Source organism: Papaver somniferum, chromosome 3 (assembly GCF_003573695.1).
Source record: "Papaver somniferum cultivar HN1 chromosome 3, ASM357369v1, whole genome shotgun sequence".
Taxonomy (NCBI): domain Eukaryota; kingdom Viridiplantae; phylum Streptophyta; class Magnoliopsida; order Ranunculales; family Papaveraceae; genus Papaver; species Papaver somniferum.
In genome coordinates, this window is record NC_039360.1 from 65,730,772 (window position 1) to 65,743,444 (window position 12,673).

Below are 12,673 nucleotides of genomic sequence, written 5' to 3' on the forward strand. Positions count from 1 at the left end.
GTGTAACTCCACGTAGTGTGTTTGCAATAATCTTTAGTGCACCCTCTAATATTACTTTTTAACACATGTACACTATATTAACCTTGCATTTGGTATCTAGTGTCTACCATTGAGATAATTTGATAGAGAGTGATTCATTGTCTTGAAGATAAGAGCTAGCAACCACCCCTCATAGACTTTCAGGCCTTTTTTTGGGTTAAGTTTTGCCCAAACTTGCATGAATTGCATAGTTGTGTTTACCATCCAAGCATGTCATCATGTACTGCAAAGCCTATTAGATTGTTTCTTAATCATCTTCTACATAACTTTCGTTGTATTGATTAAAAAAAAAAAAAAAATTAGTTCATAAAAATTTCAGGTAAAGAAACAAAAAAAATCAAAAGTTGGAATATTTTTGTCTTTCGTATTTAAAATTGAATTTTTCTTGCCACCCCTAATTTACAAATAAAAAATGAGTTTAAATCAATATTAACTAAGACCAGGGAGAATTTAGCCACTTCAATGTCCTCTAGTTACATCTTCTTTTTTTGTACTGTAGTAAGTCGAAATTGTGGAATCAGCTTGCCATGGATCCTCCACTGTTGAATTAGTCATCTCCAATAGAGTACTACTCCCTTGCGAAGAGGTTGAGGTATGTATTTGGGCATCATACGAAATCCCTTCAGAGGCAGAGGCACTGGACATCGTGTCATCTGTCCTCGCACTAGATACCACATATGATTCTTGGACTGGCAGTCGACCTTTAAGCATGTCCACGACGGTAGACATCATTGGTCTAAGAGTAGGAGATCGGTTAGTGCATAATAGAGCTATGTTTAACATTCTCAGAACTTCTTTCTTTGAATAGTTTGACTTCAGAATGGGGTCAACAAGGTCAAGGAGATTTCCTTGCTCTTTTAGTGCATTTGCCTGCAGTTATAACCAAAAAAAAAAAAGGTTAGCTGTCTTGGTCATTTTTTTCCCCATACTACCAATATCAAATACAAATTCATCCTAAATGTGAGCATATTCATGCTACAAAACTACTTAGGGAGATCGGTGATTTAAATGCATTGGCGAAACTTTGTATGCTCCAATGGTAATTAAGTGATACATTTCATTCTTTTGCATCTAGGATGATATCTTCACCCAGGGACGCATGCAAGTCCTCCGTCCCTCACATGCAAAGCGTGAAGGAGAGAACTAATTTTCCTTACATATGAACAACATGGAGTCCTAGTCATGACTTCTTAAACTTCTGTAGGAACCACAATCCAAACCGACTTTTAAAGCAAAGCGAACTGTTTCTGTCGAATTTACGTTCCTTTGAAAGAACAAAGATGTTAGACAGATATCCGTGCGTAATATATTAAATTGTAAAATTAGTTGGTTACTTTACCCAATCAAGAAGACAGAAGTACTCATCATCTGTCATATATTTTGTGTTGCTCTTTCCACTGACGATCTCTAATGCGACAATTCCGAAGCTGTAAACATCTGCTTTGTAAGTCAAGCGACCACTTGATGCATATTCAGGAGCCATATAGCCTCTACAAGTAACATACAACACAATATAAGGTCAATAGAGTGGGAGGAAAGGGAAGTCCTACTCTATAATCTTTGTGGACATGTAAAAGCAGAAGTTTAGACTAAAATCTTAATCCATGTATTATCTATACACCGTTTTAGATAACATATGGCTGATAATTATTTATTGAATACTCATACCTGAATTTAGACATAGAAGGCAAAGAAATGCTCACCTCCGAACAAAATTAAACATTTGTTAAATTACCATACAACATCCCAAAAAACACATACCTACGACTTAAGTGACACTATGAGTAGTTAGTTGGAATGTATTATTTACGGCCTTTCGAAGAGAGTCATAACTAGTTTGTGTTGGTGAAGAAAGGAGGTGGGCTTGTCAAGAGTTTTGTTTGTTTTTGAAAAAAAATGTTGAAAAGAAAAATACAGTAGTTTGTTAAACTTTGTAATGGAACACGTTAATTTCCAAAAGAGTCAGAAGCAATTACTGCCCTTTGAAATGGTAATAGAGAATTGAAAGTCAGATAAATAATGCATAACACCAGATCTATTTTTGCGTAATTTCGCCAAAATAATAATAATCCTTTTCTCCAGATAGAACCATGTTAGCCACGTCCACACTAACTAAAGTACATGCTGGCAAATGAATATGGGAAAAAATAAAGTTTACTCACAAAGTTCCCACAACACGTGTGCTGATGTGGGTTTTCTCCTCCTCGTCAAGTCTAGCCATACCAAAATCAGATATCCTCGCGGTGAAATCCTTATCCAAAAGAACATTAGTTGCCTTTATGTCTCTGTGCACAATTTTCAGCCTTGATTCTTCATGAAGATATACTAAACCTTTGGCAATGTCCATACATATCCTGAACCTTGTTGGCCAGTCCAAGTTCAGTCGTTGATCAGCACGACCTAAAACCGTGACATTTCTGATTACTGAATAAACGGACATCAAAACTGATACTGCTGAATCATGGAATCTTGTAATGAGTAAAATTTTGAGGCAAAGTGATTACCATATAGAGCACGGGCAAGACTATTATTTTCCATGTATTCGTAAATTACCAGAAGCTGGTTTCCTTCAACACAACAGCCAAAAAGCTTCACGAGATTAGGGTGTTGTAAAGCAGAAATAATGCCAATCTCATTCACGAATTCGCGGCTTCCTTGCTTTGACATGGCAGAGAGTTGCTTGACAGCAATCAGTGAACCATCTGGGCGAAGTCCCTGACATAATCCAATAAAGATCATAGTTAAGAGTATATATTATAGAAAGTCAGACCGAATTGAAGTGGTTTGTCGTTCGAGTTATCAAGTGATGCTTGGGCAACGACAAGAAAACGAAGCGCCAGAAAGCAACTCGGGATTACCTTATAAACCGGACCGAACCCGCCTTCACCAATTTTATTTGCACGATCAAAATTCTTGGTTGCTGCTTTAACTTCTCTTAGAGTAAAGTAACTCGTCTGCAATAGCTCTCTGAGTTCTGCCAAAAAAGGGAAATGAGCAACAGATATTTGCACTGTAGAGCAGTGAAAGCTAGACCTTGCCATGTGAAAATGTTAAATTCATAGTAAACCGGTAAGGAGAGCTTCGGAAACAATTGAGCAACTCATTCCTAGGATTCATTCTAACATATTTTCTTACTGCTAGAAATACCAGGTTATTCCTGAAGTAAGACACTTATCCTTTAAGAGCGAGTATACAAAAGTCCCATGGGTGTTACCATTTTTACCACACACCATGACTATTGCATAAGAAACAAATTATTAAAAACATATCAAACTGCTCCAGCTTTGGATTAATGCAGAGCCCAAGTCAATATCAATGTGCCAGAGGTTTTTAAGCGAGTTTCATGGTGGAATCAGTGTGTTATCTTTCGAGCTTGATGTTCCTTTTCTATTCGCTAGGGTCTCCTTGACCACCCACCATTTTTCAAGAAAATAAAAGGAATTGGATATTTATTTCACTTTTCTAACCTTTGTCCTCAAGATCCTCTTTTCCAAGGTAACCTTTCTTCCAAAGAATGGTCAGAATCAATATGATTAGAACAAATGAAGCAGCTACAATGCCGGCAATTACCCCAACAGATATGTGACCCGTGTCAAGAACAAAATCTGGACAACAAGATAGAAGATATGAATAAGAATAACAATAAGAAGATATTAAGTGATACAATGAAGAAAAGTAAACTGTACGGATCAACTCACTTGGTGTGACTGCAATAGCTGAAATAAGAGGACCGTATGCAAAATCGGATGGAATGAAAATAGTTCCTTTCCCAGCCCAGTATAAGTGAATCTCTAGAGTGCTAGTAGTAACATCAACATCGTACTCTTTAATGATGCTCTTCCCAACACCTTTTGCTTCTTCTTCGATATTAAAATCCTTCAAGTATCTTTTACCCTGCAGGAATCATACATCGCAAAAAACGTCGTTAACAACAACCAGTAAAATGTCATTCAAAATCAAGAAGTAACCCAGATAAAAGTGTATGATATTGTAGTCTGAGACTTTAAGTAATCACTAACGATAACAACGGTCCAGTCACTCACTTGAATTGATACATCGAATATGCGTGTCCCAATGTCAGAAGCTATTTTGTCGATTGGGAACATTATTTCAGCAAAGTGAAGCTTCACTTTATAGTTTCCTGGGCGTAAACAGATGCCATAGTACTTGAGTGAGAGAGGTGATATACGAGCCGTCATGTATAAGTCGGTAACTGTTATGTTTGGGCTCGCTTGAGCAAGATAATTAGGTTTGCCTTTGAGTAAGGGTACGATAAAATCCCCCGTAGTACTGCAAGCCCATTTATCATTGTAGGAGTAAAATGACGATGGGCCCATTGGTGATACATCGGCGTCATACTTCTCATCTCCAATAGTCATCTCTGAGCCACCACAATTAATGATAAAGGAAGAATCTGCAAATCTCATGGTCATCAAATTTCATACATGGTTACACACAAAAGAATTGGTCGTTGTTGAACTGTCAGTATCTGAGTATAAAACACTATGATTCCCTTCAACAAAAAGTACAGGTAGTTACATTTGGATGTTGTGCTGCAGGGTAGGTCCTTCTTCAAGCACCAAGCAATTCTACAAAAGATTTTGTTTAGTTCATGTAGTGTTAGATTATTATTATTATGTGCTGAAAGATGCAACCAAATTTTCAGGGAACTTATGACCGGTCTTCATCAGATGGATAACTCGAGATTCTATTCCTGTTTGGTAGTCAGATGAAGCGAGGTAAGAATAAGACCACCAAATAAATAATGAAGAAAAAACATGTTCTATAAATCTATAACTTACAAATTTGAATCCTGACAACCGGACTGAGATGGTCCAATAAAATTATTGTATGATAGGTCACTGCAAGACAGCATAAAAACAGAGCCAGGTCAATGAAGTTAAGAAAAGCTAAGATTAACATTGGAAGAAGAATAAAAATATATACATAATTTAGTCGTACAAGTTCTGCTTAGCGTTTGTAATCCATAGCGGGATTTGTCCAGTCAGTTGGTTGTTGGTGAGATACCTATATCCAAACAATACTTCATATTAATCCTCTGAGTAATAGTAAGTGTGGAAACCATAATAACATGAAAGCAAATCAACAAGAACTTTCAATGTACACAGAATGATTCATGCACAAGTTTATATGGCATACTGTTGAATTGCTGTTTTACTTACAGGTACTTTAGATTTGGAATTTCTTGCAGGTTATGAATGTCACCTGTAAGTCTACTGAAGCTCAGGTCTCTACAAGTAAAGGTTAACAGGAAGAAAAAGAACACTAGTTAGTTTCACAGAAATGTTAAACTATAATATACGAAAATGTCTTATGAATACCAATAATGGATGAACCGGTGAACAAAATATCAAACTTGTAAAATCAAATTCTTTTCGGCTGTCCAATTGATAGAAAAAAAATCAAAAACTAATTCAAATAATCTATACTCAAATGAAGTCTGTCAAATCCTGGAGCAAACCTAAATCAATATAAAAATAAAAGACACGGATTAGGCAATATAAGCAAACATACACTTGAAAACATGAGAAAGAAACTTACAGTCTCACTAGTCGAGGCATCATCTCTCCAATGTTTGATGGGATTGAACCCTTAATCAGGCAATTTCTAAGTTCCCTGTAGTACATTGATGATGCATAATTTTCATTAGAGGAGTGAGAATGCAGGCATAAGTGTAGGACTACATAATACAGGGAGCCATAACCATATGATTTTACTCACAGTTGGGACATCCTGTTCATATCCTGGAAATTTGGGAAGGGCATGTCTGGTCCCTTTAAGTCTGACACTCTCCTGAAACAAAATGTCTAACACATGAAAGTTTGATACTAACTTGTTTGGGTTCGAAAGTTTTACTTCGTGTGATGCCTGATAACATTGGAGAATTTGTATCATAAGAATTGTGAAATAATCAGCAGGGAAGAGAGCAAAGTGGTCTAACAGTTTTGTTAAATTCTGCAGGTGGAATATGGTGGAAGGGATGGGCCCCTCCATTGATGTACCCCGTATATCCCTGCAAAGATATATAACTTTTAGATATCGTCACAAAGTGGAACTTATAAGTTTATGTTTGATTGAATTCAGAATGAAGAAAAGGTAGAGGGAAGTTTTGAGTGTGATACTCACAGCTCATTAAGTTGCGTCCAATTCCCAAAGAAATCAGGTATATTCCCAGAGATACTAGTCCCAGCTATCCTACTGCAAATAGTAGCAAAACCAGGAATTTGTTATTTCAAATCACAGATATAGATGCCATTCCAAATCCATCTGCATAGATATAGTAATACATGTAAGGTGTTTGTTTGCCAAATAAGCATCACATACAAATCTACCATGTTCTTCAGATTAGCAAATGTTGCAGGTAAAGCTCCTGTGAAATTGTTCCCAGAAATAGCTCTGCATGAGTTACATAACAACTCAATGAATACCCTTCGAACAAGAACTTTGACAATATTAGCAATAATGAATCTGAATCTGTAATGACAATGTTATCCTAAAACTAGTTAAATTAGTGAAACTGTATTGATATATTATGTTTCAATATAAACCTTCTTTTTATGAGAAACATCTCCTAAAACTACTATCCTAATCCTAACTGATATCTCGAATGCATTTTGCATTTAAGTTGCTATATCAGCAAGGAAATCATTGGCGTCCTACTAGTGTATGCCCTAGCCGCCTAACATTACTCATACTGCTTACATCCTTGCTCTCTAATCTATTTAAAATAACACATGACACAGATGAATTTACTTAGCTTAACAATTAATAAACTACAACAATATGACGAGTATAAATAGCTTTACAATGTTTTCAATTTTGTAAGCTTTCCAAGCTCTGGAGGAAGGGGTCCTTCAAGCTGATTATCTGTCAACACCCTGCAACAGACAATTGTACAAGTAAAAAAAATAAAAGCATCAGAAAAGTTCCATTTCCAAATGAACAGAAAAAGAATTTGCCTCATCTTACAAATATTCTAGAGTAACAATATCAGCAATTTCCTTTGGAATTAACCCATTAATGTTGTTTGCCAACAGAGACCTGCAAACAAGTAAACTGCATTACTTTTATCTGAAAAAAAAATCCTCACAATGCTGTCCATTTAAATGAAGAATTACTTACAGATTGACCAGTGGGATAACTTTCCAAGCCTTAGGAATAGACCCACTAAGAAAGTTGACATTTAAATCTCTGTTTATAACCAAAAATAATTAAATGAATAAATATCAGTTTAACAGTACTACTCAGTTGTGCATATTATCAAACAGGTGCAAGGGGTTACGTACAATTCTCGCAGAAAGGGCAAATTTGCAAAATCATCAGGTAATTCTCCAGTTAATTGGAGGCGTTTCAGCTGTCTGCATATTTAAACAAAACACCTTTTCCACGGTTAGTATCGGACCCTTTTGAATTTCTTTAAGATAACCCCGCGAGAGGGGGATCACCTCATTTCCTCTTTCAAAACAAGGAGGAGTTGCTGGAACACTGAAGTCTTCCATTAAAGAGGGGGACATTTTGAAATCTCTTTGTTTAACGTCGTGTTTATATATGAGTGAAGATCACCCCTGACTCTATGGTACTGTTGGTCTAGCAGTCGTATTCTTTGATCTGCATATCAAGGTTAGCTTTACACCTATAGTCTTCTATAACGACTTTTCTGGAATCTGGTCCTAGACTAGGTCTGAACCCTCCTTTAGTGGGTACGGACGTGGGCTCGGGTCTATACCGGATTCAGTCTTCCCAATGGAATGTAAGGCCTATTTCTACGCACATGGCAAAAAAAAAAAAATGTTGTTGGGCATACCAGGTGGTATGACAAACAAGTTGCGCCATTATGAAAAAATCACTGAGCGACGGAGTTTCTAGCGGATGGTTATTGACTCTAGCGCCAACGGCTAGTTCTATCGTTATAAATAAGTAATTTTCAAACTCGTAACTTACCCCAAATTTTTTGTGTACGTTTTTTTTTTCTATTGCTCTCTTTCTTAATCTAAATTTCTCTATTTCCCTCTTTCTCAATCTAATTAATTTTTTCGAATTTTCCCAAATGGCACAATTTCAAATCCAACTTGATTCGGCAACACAACTTGATTTTTCTGGAGTAGTGCTTGAAGGTGCCGTTAAGAATATATGTGATAGTTATAAAGAAATTGGTAAGAAGCAAAGAAGTCTCAAGTTTTGGATATTAACCAAGTCAAAACCGCAATTAAGAAAAGGCAAAGAAAAATTCAAGGCAAGGAAAATCAAGGCAAAACAAATTTGAAGCCAAAGAAGAAGATCAACAAAGGAAACTCCGTTCATGAGCACATTGATTGGAAGTTTTATGAAATGAAGAAGATTAACAAGATGAAGAACATTATACCATATTTTTATTTTTAAAGTCTATATTTCAAATATTAGTGTCTAGTTTATGTCTTGTAAAATGACTATTAATGATTATATCGAAGTTTAATGAATTTGAAAATTTGACGAGTATTCTTGAAAATTAAGCTTAATTCTATTCTTAATCCAATCTTAAATTTTAATTAGAGATGCATTTAATAGTTTAAAGTTTAAAAAAATATTAAAACTTAATATTTAAGCAATTAAAAAATTAAAACATAAGAACTTAAGTGGATAATTAAGAAACTAAAACATAAATATTGGACAATGTTTTGACAAATATCTTAAAATCTCGAAACAACTTCCAAATTTTGAGGTCTTTTTCGTATATTCTACGATATTCCGTATGACACCTTTGTTGAAGTTCCACCATGGTTTCACCATCCTCAAATTTGGACCTTTTTGCTGAAGTAAAATAACATGCCTAGTAACTTCCTGATTGATTATAGTGAAGCGATGACTCAACTCTGAAACATCACGATTGTTGAGGTTCATTGTTTGTTCTTGAAATTTCCCAAAATCCTTTGCAAAAATGTTTGGGGATGTAATGCATCTCCGAATAAAGTCTCAGTAAAAGAAATACTGTATAATTCTTGGAAATACATTCATCTTCCGCAGTAGTGAATTTTGGTAATCGCCTCCTAAATTGACTTCTCCTAGTTTCACTTTGCACATTGGCACGATTAACAACTCTTTGATTTTCGGCAGCATGTTCGTTTGCTACGAACTCAGCCATGTTCATATTATCAGTCATGCTCTCTGAGGAATTTGAAGAGTGATGAAAAGAATTAGAGATTGAGAAATTCTAGAGAGATTTAGAAATTATGGTGTGAGTTGAAATGAGTTTGAAATTAGGTATTTATAGAGGGGGAAATGGTAATCATTGGATAAGGAACTGATAAGCGATGATCAGATCAGCTAGCGGTGTAATGATTAGCGCTGGCGCTGGAATGACCAGCGAGTGATATTTTGACCATCTAGCAATGGACACTCTATCGCTCGCTGGAAAGTATGTTGTGTATGCCTATATGTTATAATTGACACATAGGCATATATATTTGGCACTCTGGCATACCCATAATCGGTGCGTATATGGCAAATTATGATGTTTGGCATGTGCATAGAAAGAGGCCTAAGGGTGAGCATGGTCCGGATTGCTCCAGTTTGCATCCAATCGGACGAGACACCCACACGCAAGAAAACAGATAAGCTGGTTCGAATCCGCATATTCGATCCCAAATAATCACCCCTAGATTTTGGCATCTTTCTTTTATTATAATTTATTTATTATATTTCAGTTATATTGTGTTTTATTACTTGATCTAGACATACCAAAATTTAAGATTAGCCCAAAAAAAAATAACACTTTGCCTGGTTTTTTGTATTGCGGTTTTTTGAGAACTATTAAGCAAGAGTTGAGCTATAGCTAGGCTTCCCCTGGTTGAAGCCACATTCAAATCCCACGAAAATCATTGTTTAACTAGTGTTTCTATTTCTATTGGTCAGATAAACTTTTTAAAATTTAATGTACAAATTTTAAGCTCAAGTCTAGGGTATAAAACTGGTCAATGGTTATCCAACATTTTCAATTTCTTCTCTTATGATGAAAGCGGTCCTTTCTATACTTTCATCGAGTTCTTTAAGGTTGTGTTTACCTTGTCTTATGAGTTTATTGAATTCACTCATTAACCACAAAAAGCTCCCTAAAATATCAACCAACTGTGAACACCAACTTGATACAAATTTATAAGTTGTGCTAAGAAGTGAGGACGCATTGTTGAACGAGGATGAACAATAGGCTTAAACATAAAAAGTCCAGGGAAAAAAATACATTACATATATGTGATATCGCAGACGGAAGATGAGTTGTAGGAACAGTCGCACACAACTTTAATGATCTCTTCATTGGAGCCAAACTTGTCTGTATTCGAGTTTAGTTCTCCACTTCTGCAAGAGTTTCGGGTAATATTCTTCCAATGTAAAACATTTAACTTTGTAGATATCTGCTTTAGTGCTTGGACTGAATGAGATTCAATAATCACCGAGATAACATATAAGCATGTGAAAATACGTGCTTGAATATGCATCATGGAAGGACACTGTTTTTTCTCAACTTTAAAGACATGAATCCAAGTTTATGTTAAATAAGTTATTTATAGTTAAAATTGGGAAAGGGAACTCATTCAATTTGAGTTGAACATGTTAGTTAAGTTATTCATGTCCTAGTTTCAAAGCTAGCGGTAAATGAGCAAACATCCTATGGTTCAACAAAAAAAAAAAAGTTAGCCTCTTTTGGTGGAACCTTGATTTTTAGCATGCAAAAAACTATGCACTCACTCATGCACCAAATGATGTTATAATATTATTCAATCATTCTAAACAAATCGTAAAATTAGACCAGCTAAAAACCGTATAGACTCTATACGGTATTTTAGAGAGTCAAAAACCAGGGTTCGTGAAGAATTTTCGTATAATAATTAGCTGACGATCTTTATACGGTACTCAACAGTGAACATGTTGGACCCAATGCCAGTGTATATGAGAGAACACGCCATATGAATGGAATGCAAAATGCTAATTAAAACTTAGAGCTAGCACTATGGTTGATCTCATCCCTTTTCTATCCCTCAAATGTAGGGAAGGGATGGCAGTTGAAAGGCAATCTTGCTACGGTGCCCCCTCATCCCTTCCCTATACTAGACGCGAGCTCAGTATCCGTATGAATAGTATCAAACGGGTACTAAGTACGCGTATAAAAGAATTCGTCTTTTTCATGGGAAAATATTTATCTAGGTAAAAAAATATTTTAGAGTAAAAAAATATATATCAAATAGGTAAAAAAAACAAGCTTTGGTAAAAAAAGAGTGAAAAAAGAAAATTTTAAGGTAAAAGTTTAAAAACCAGAGTACTCGTAAAGTGAAAAAGACAGTACGCGTACGATTTCCCTTCCCTACAAGGGTAATCAGATCTGATCAGCCTTGTAGGGAAACCCTCCATATCCCTTCCCTACAATGAAAATGGAAAACCATAATACTTAGATTTTTGATGTTTTGAGGGATGGAGAGGGATAGGGAAGGGATATCCCTCTCCATAATGCTAGCTCTTAGGAAGCCCGTCTTGGTCACGTCCACTTTAGGAAATATAAACATATAGGAAAAACAGCTGAAATTACGATTAATTCATTAATCAAGTTGTCCACTTACCAATTTTGTATTATGAAGTCAAAAAAGATAGGAAACCAACTACTGAAGACCACCTCCAAGTTGTATTAAAGTAGATTATAATACTACTAATCACAAAAAGTAGCTCTTTTATTCATTTCAAATGTAACGGGCAAACAAGAGAATTATTAGCTTGGCCCATGAGAATTCATCTTCTACTTCAAGAGGTTTTTTGGATGATGCTTTAGTAATCAGCATCCTCCACACCAGACCAGACTTGTTATTTTACTCACTAAAGTTTTCTCCAAAGTCTACACATGTTCTTTTGTTATTCGCAACTAGTTTTACCAACTAAATTAAACAAAAACCAAATAATTAACCAACTCCAGCCGATACTACATCACTGAAACGGAAAGAGCTTATGTCATATCGGGAATATCAATGTGGTTGACGGAGCAAAAGAGCTCAAGGTTTAACATATCAAGTATAAAACGATATATGAAGTGGATTTAACATACGGGAAATGGTACTTGAAGTAAACGATAGAACATTTGATAGGATTCAACTGACCTTCATCATCTGGTATAATTTGAGCTTCACAGCTGAATTCTTCCAAGCAATTCATTGCAATATACGACACAAGAATTAGAAAACAGAAATGTCTGTTTGAGATGACATGATATAGAAGCCTCGTATCCATGTTTCCAATAACAACAACTATTCCAAAGCAAAAAGGAATAGCCACTTTGCAAAAGGGGCTTTGAATGAATCGGAGTGATGTTTTGGCACGGAAAGGAGATTCTATTTTGAGGAAGAGCTATCTTTATTAATTAAGGTGGGAAACTGCTGGAAGACATTGACTTTTAAATGGAAGGTTTCCGTATGAATAAAAATCGCTTTGCGACTGAAGGCAATAACGCAACCAACTCGCCCCAACTATTAGACAAAACCCAAATGAACCCCTTTATAAAACAACCTGGATTCGTAAGATTAGAGAGTATATTTAACATGCAAGGGTGAGGTTGGACGGCAAGATGGAATATGCTGGAAATTTAACTTTAAATAGGTGA

General features: G+C 35.7%; 1 protein-coding gene across 1 annotated transcript; it reads right to left on the reverse strand.

The window, feature by feature from the left end:
* Nucleotides 1-372: 372 nt before the first annotated feature.
* Nucleotides 373-12,670, reverse strand: LOC113356361 (probable LRR receptor-like serine/threonine-protein kinase At1g53430). Its single transcript, XM_026599478.1, has 23 exons — nt 12,174-12,670; nt 10,279-10,462; nt 7,347-7,418; nt 7,183-7,251; nt 7,030-7,101; nt 6,867-6,938; nt 6,385-6,456; nt 6,187-6,258; nt 6,002-6,073; nt 5,782-5,853; nt 5,602-5,676; nt 5,223-5,291; nt 5,002-5,067; nt 4,842-4,901; nt 4,579-4,628; nt 4,083-4,453; nt 3,738-3,933; nt 3,507-3,644; nt 2,898-3,013; nt 2,544-2,754; nt 2,202-2,439; nt 1,379-1,529; nt 373-909 (listed from the first exon to the last, which is right to left on the reverse strand). The coding sequence occupies exons 1-23, from the start codon at nt 12,301-12,303 to the stop codon at nt 499-501; spliced, it is 3,039 nt and encodes a 1,012-aa protein (XP_026455263.1). The 5' UTR covers nt 12,304-12,670; the 3' UTR covers nt 373-498.
* Nucleotides 12,671-12,673: the final 3 nt, after the last annotated feature.

Coding starts and splice junctions, on each gene's coding strand:
- LOC113356361 (XM_026599478.1), bottom strand. CDS start 12,303: ATGGATACGAGGCTTCTATATCATGTCATCTCAAACAGACATTTCTGT. Junction 5,854..6,001: donor CTGCAGAATTTAACAAAACT/GTTAGACCACTT, acceptor ATTTTGTTTCAG/GAGAGTGTCAGACTTAAAGG. Junction 5,068..5,222: donor ATTCCAAATCTAAAGTACCT/GTAAGTAAAACA, acceptor GTTTGGATATAG/GTATCTCACCAACAACCAAC.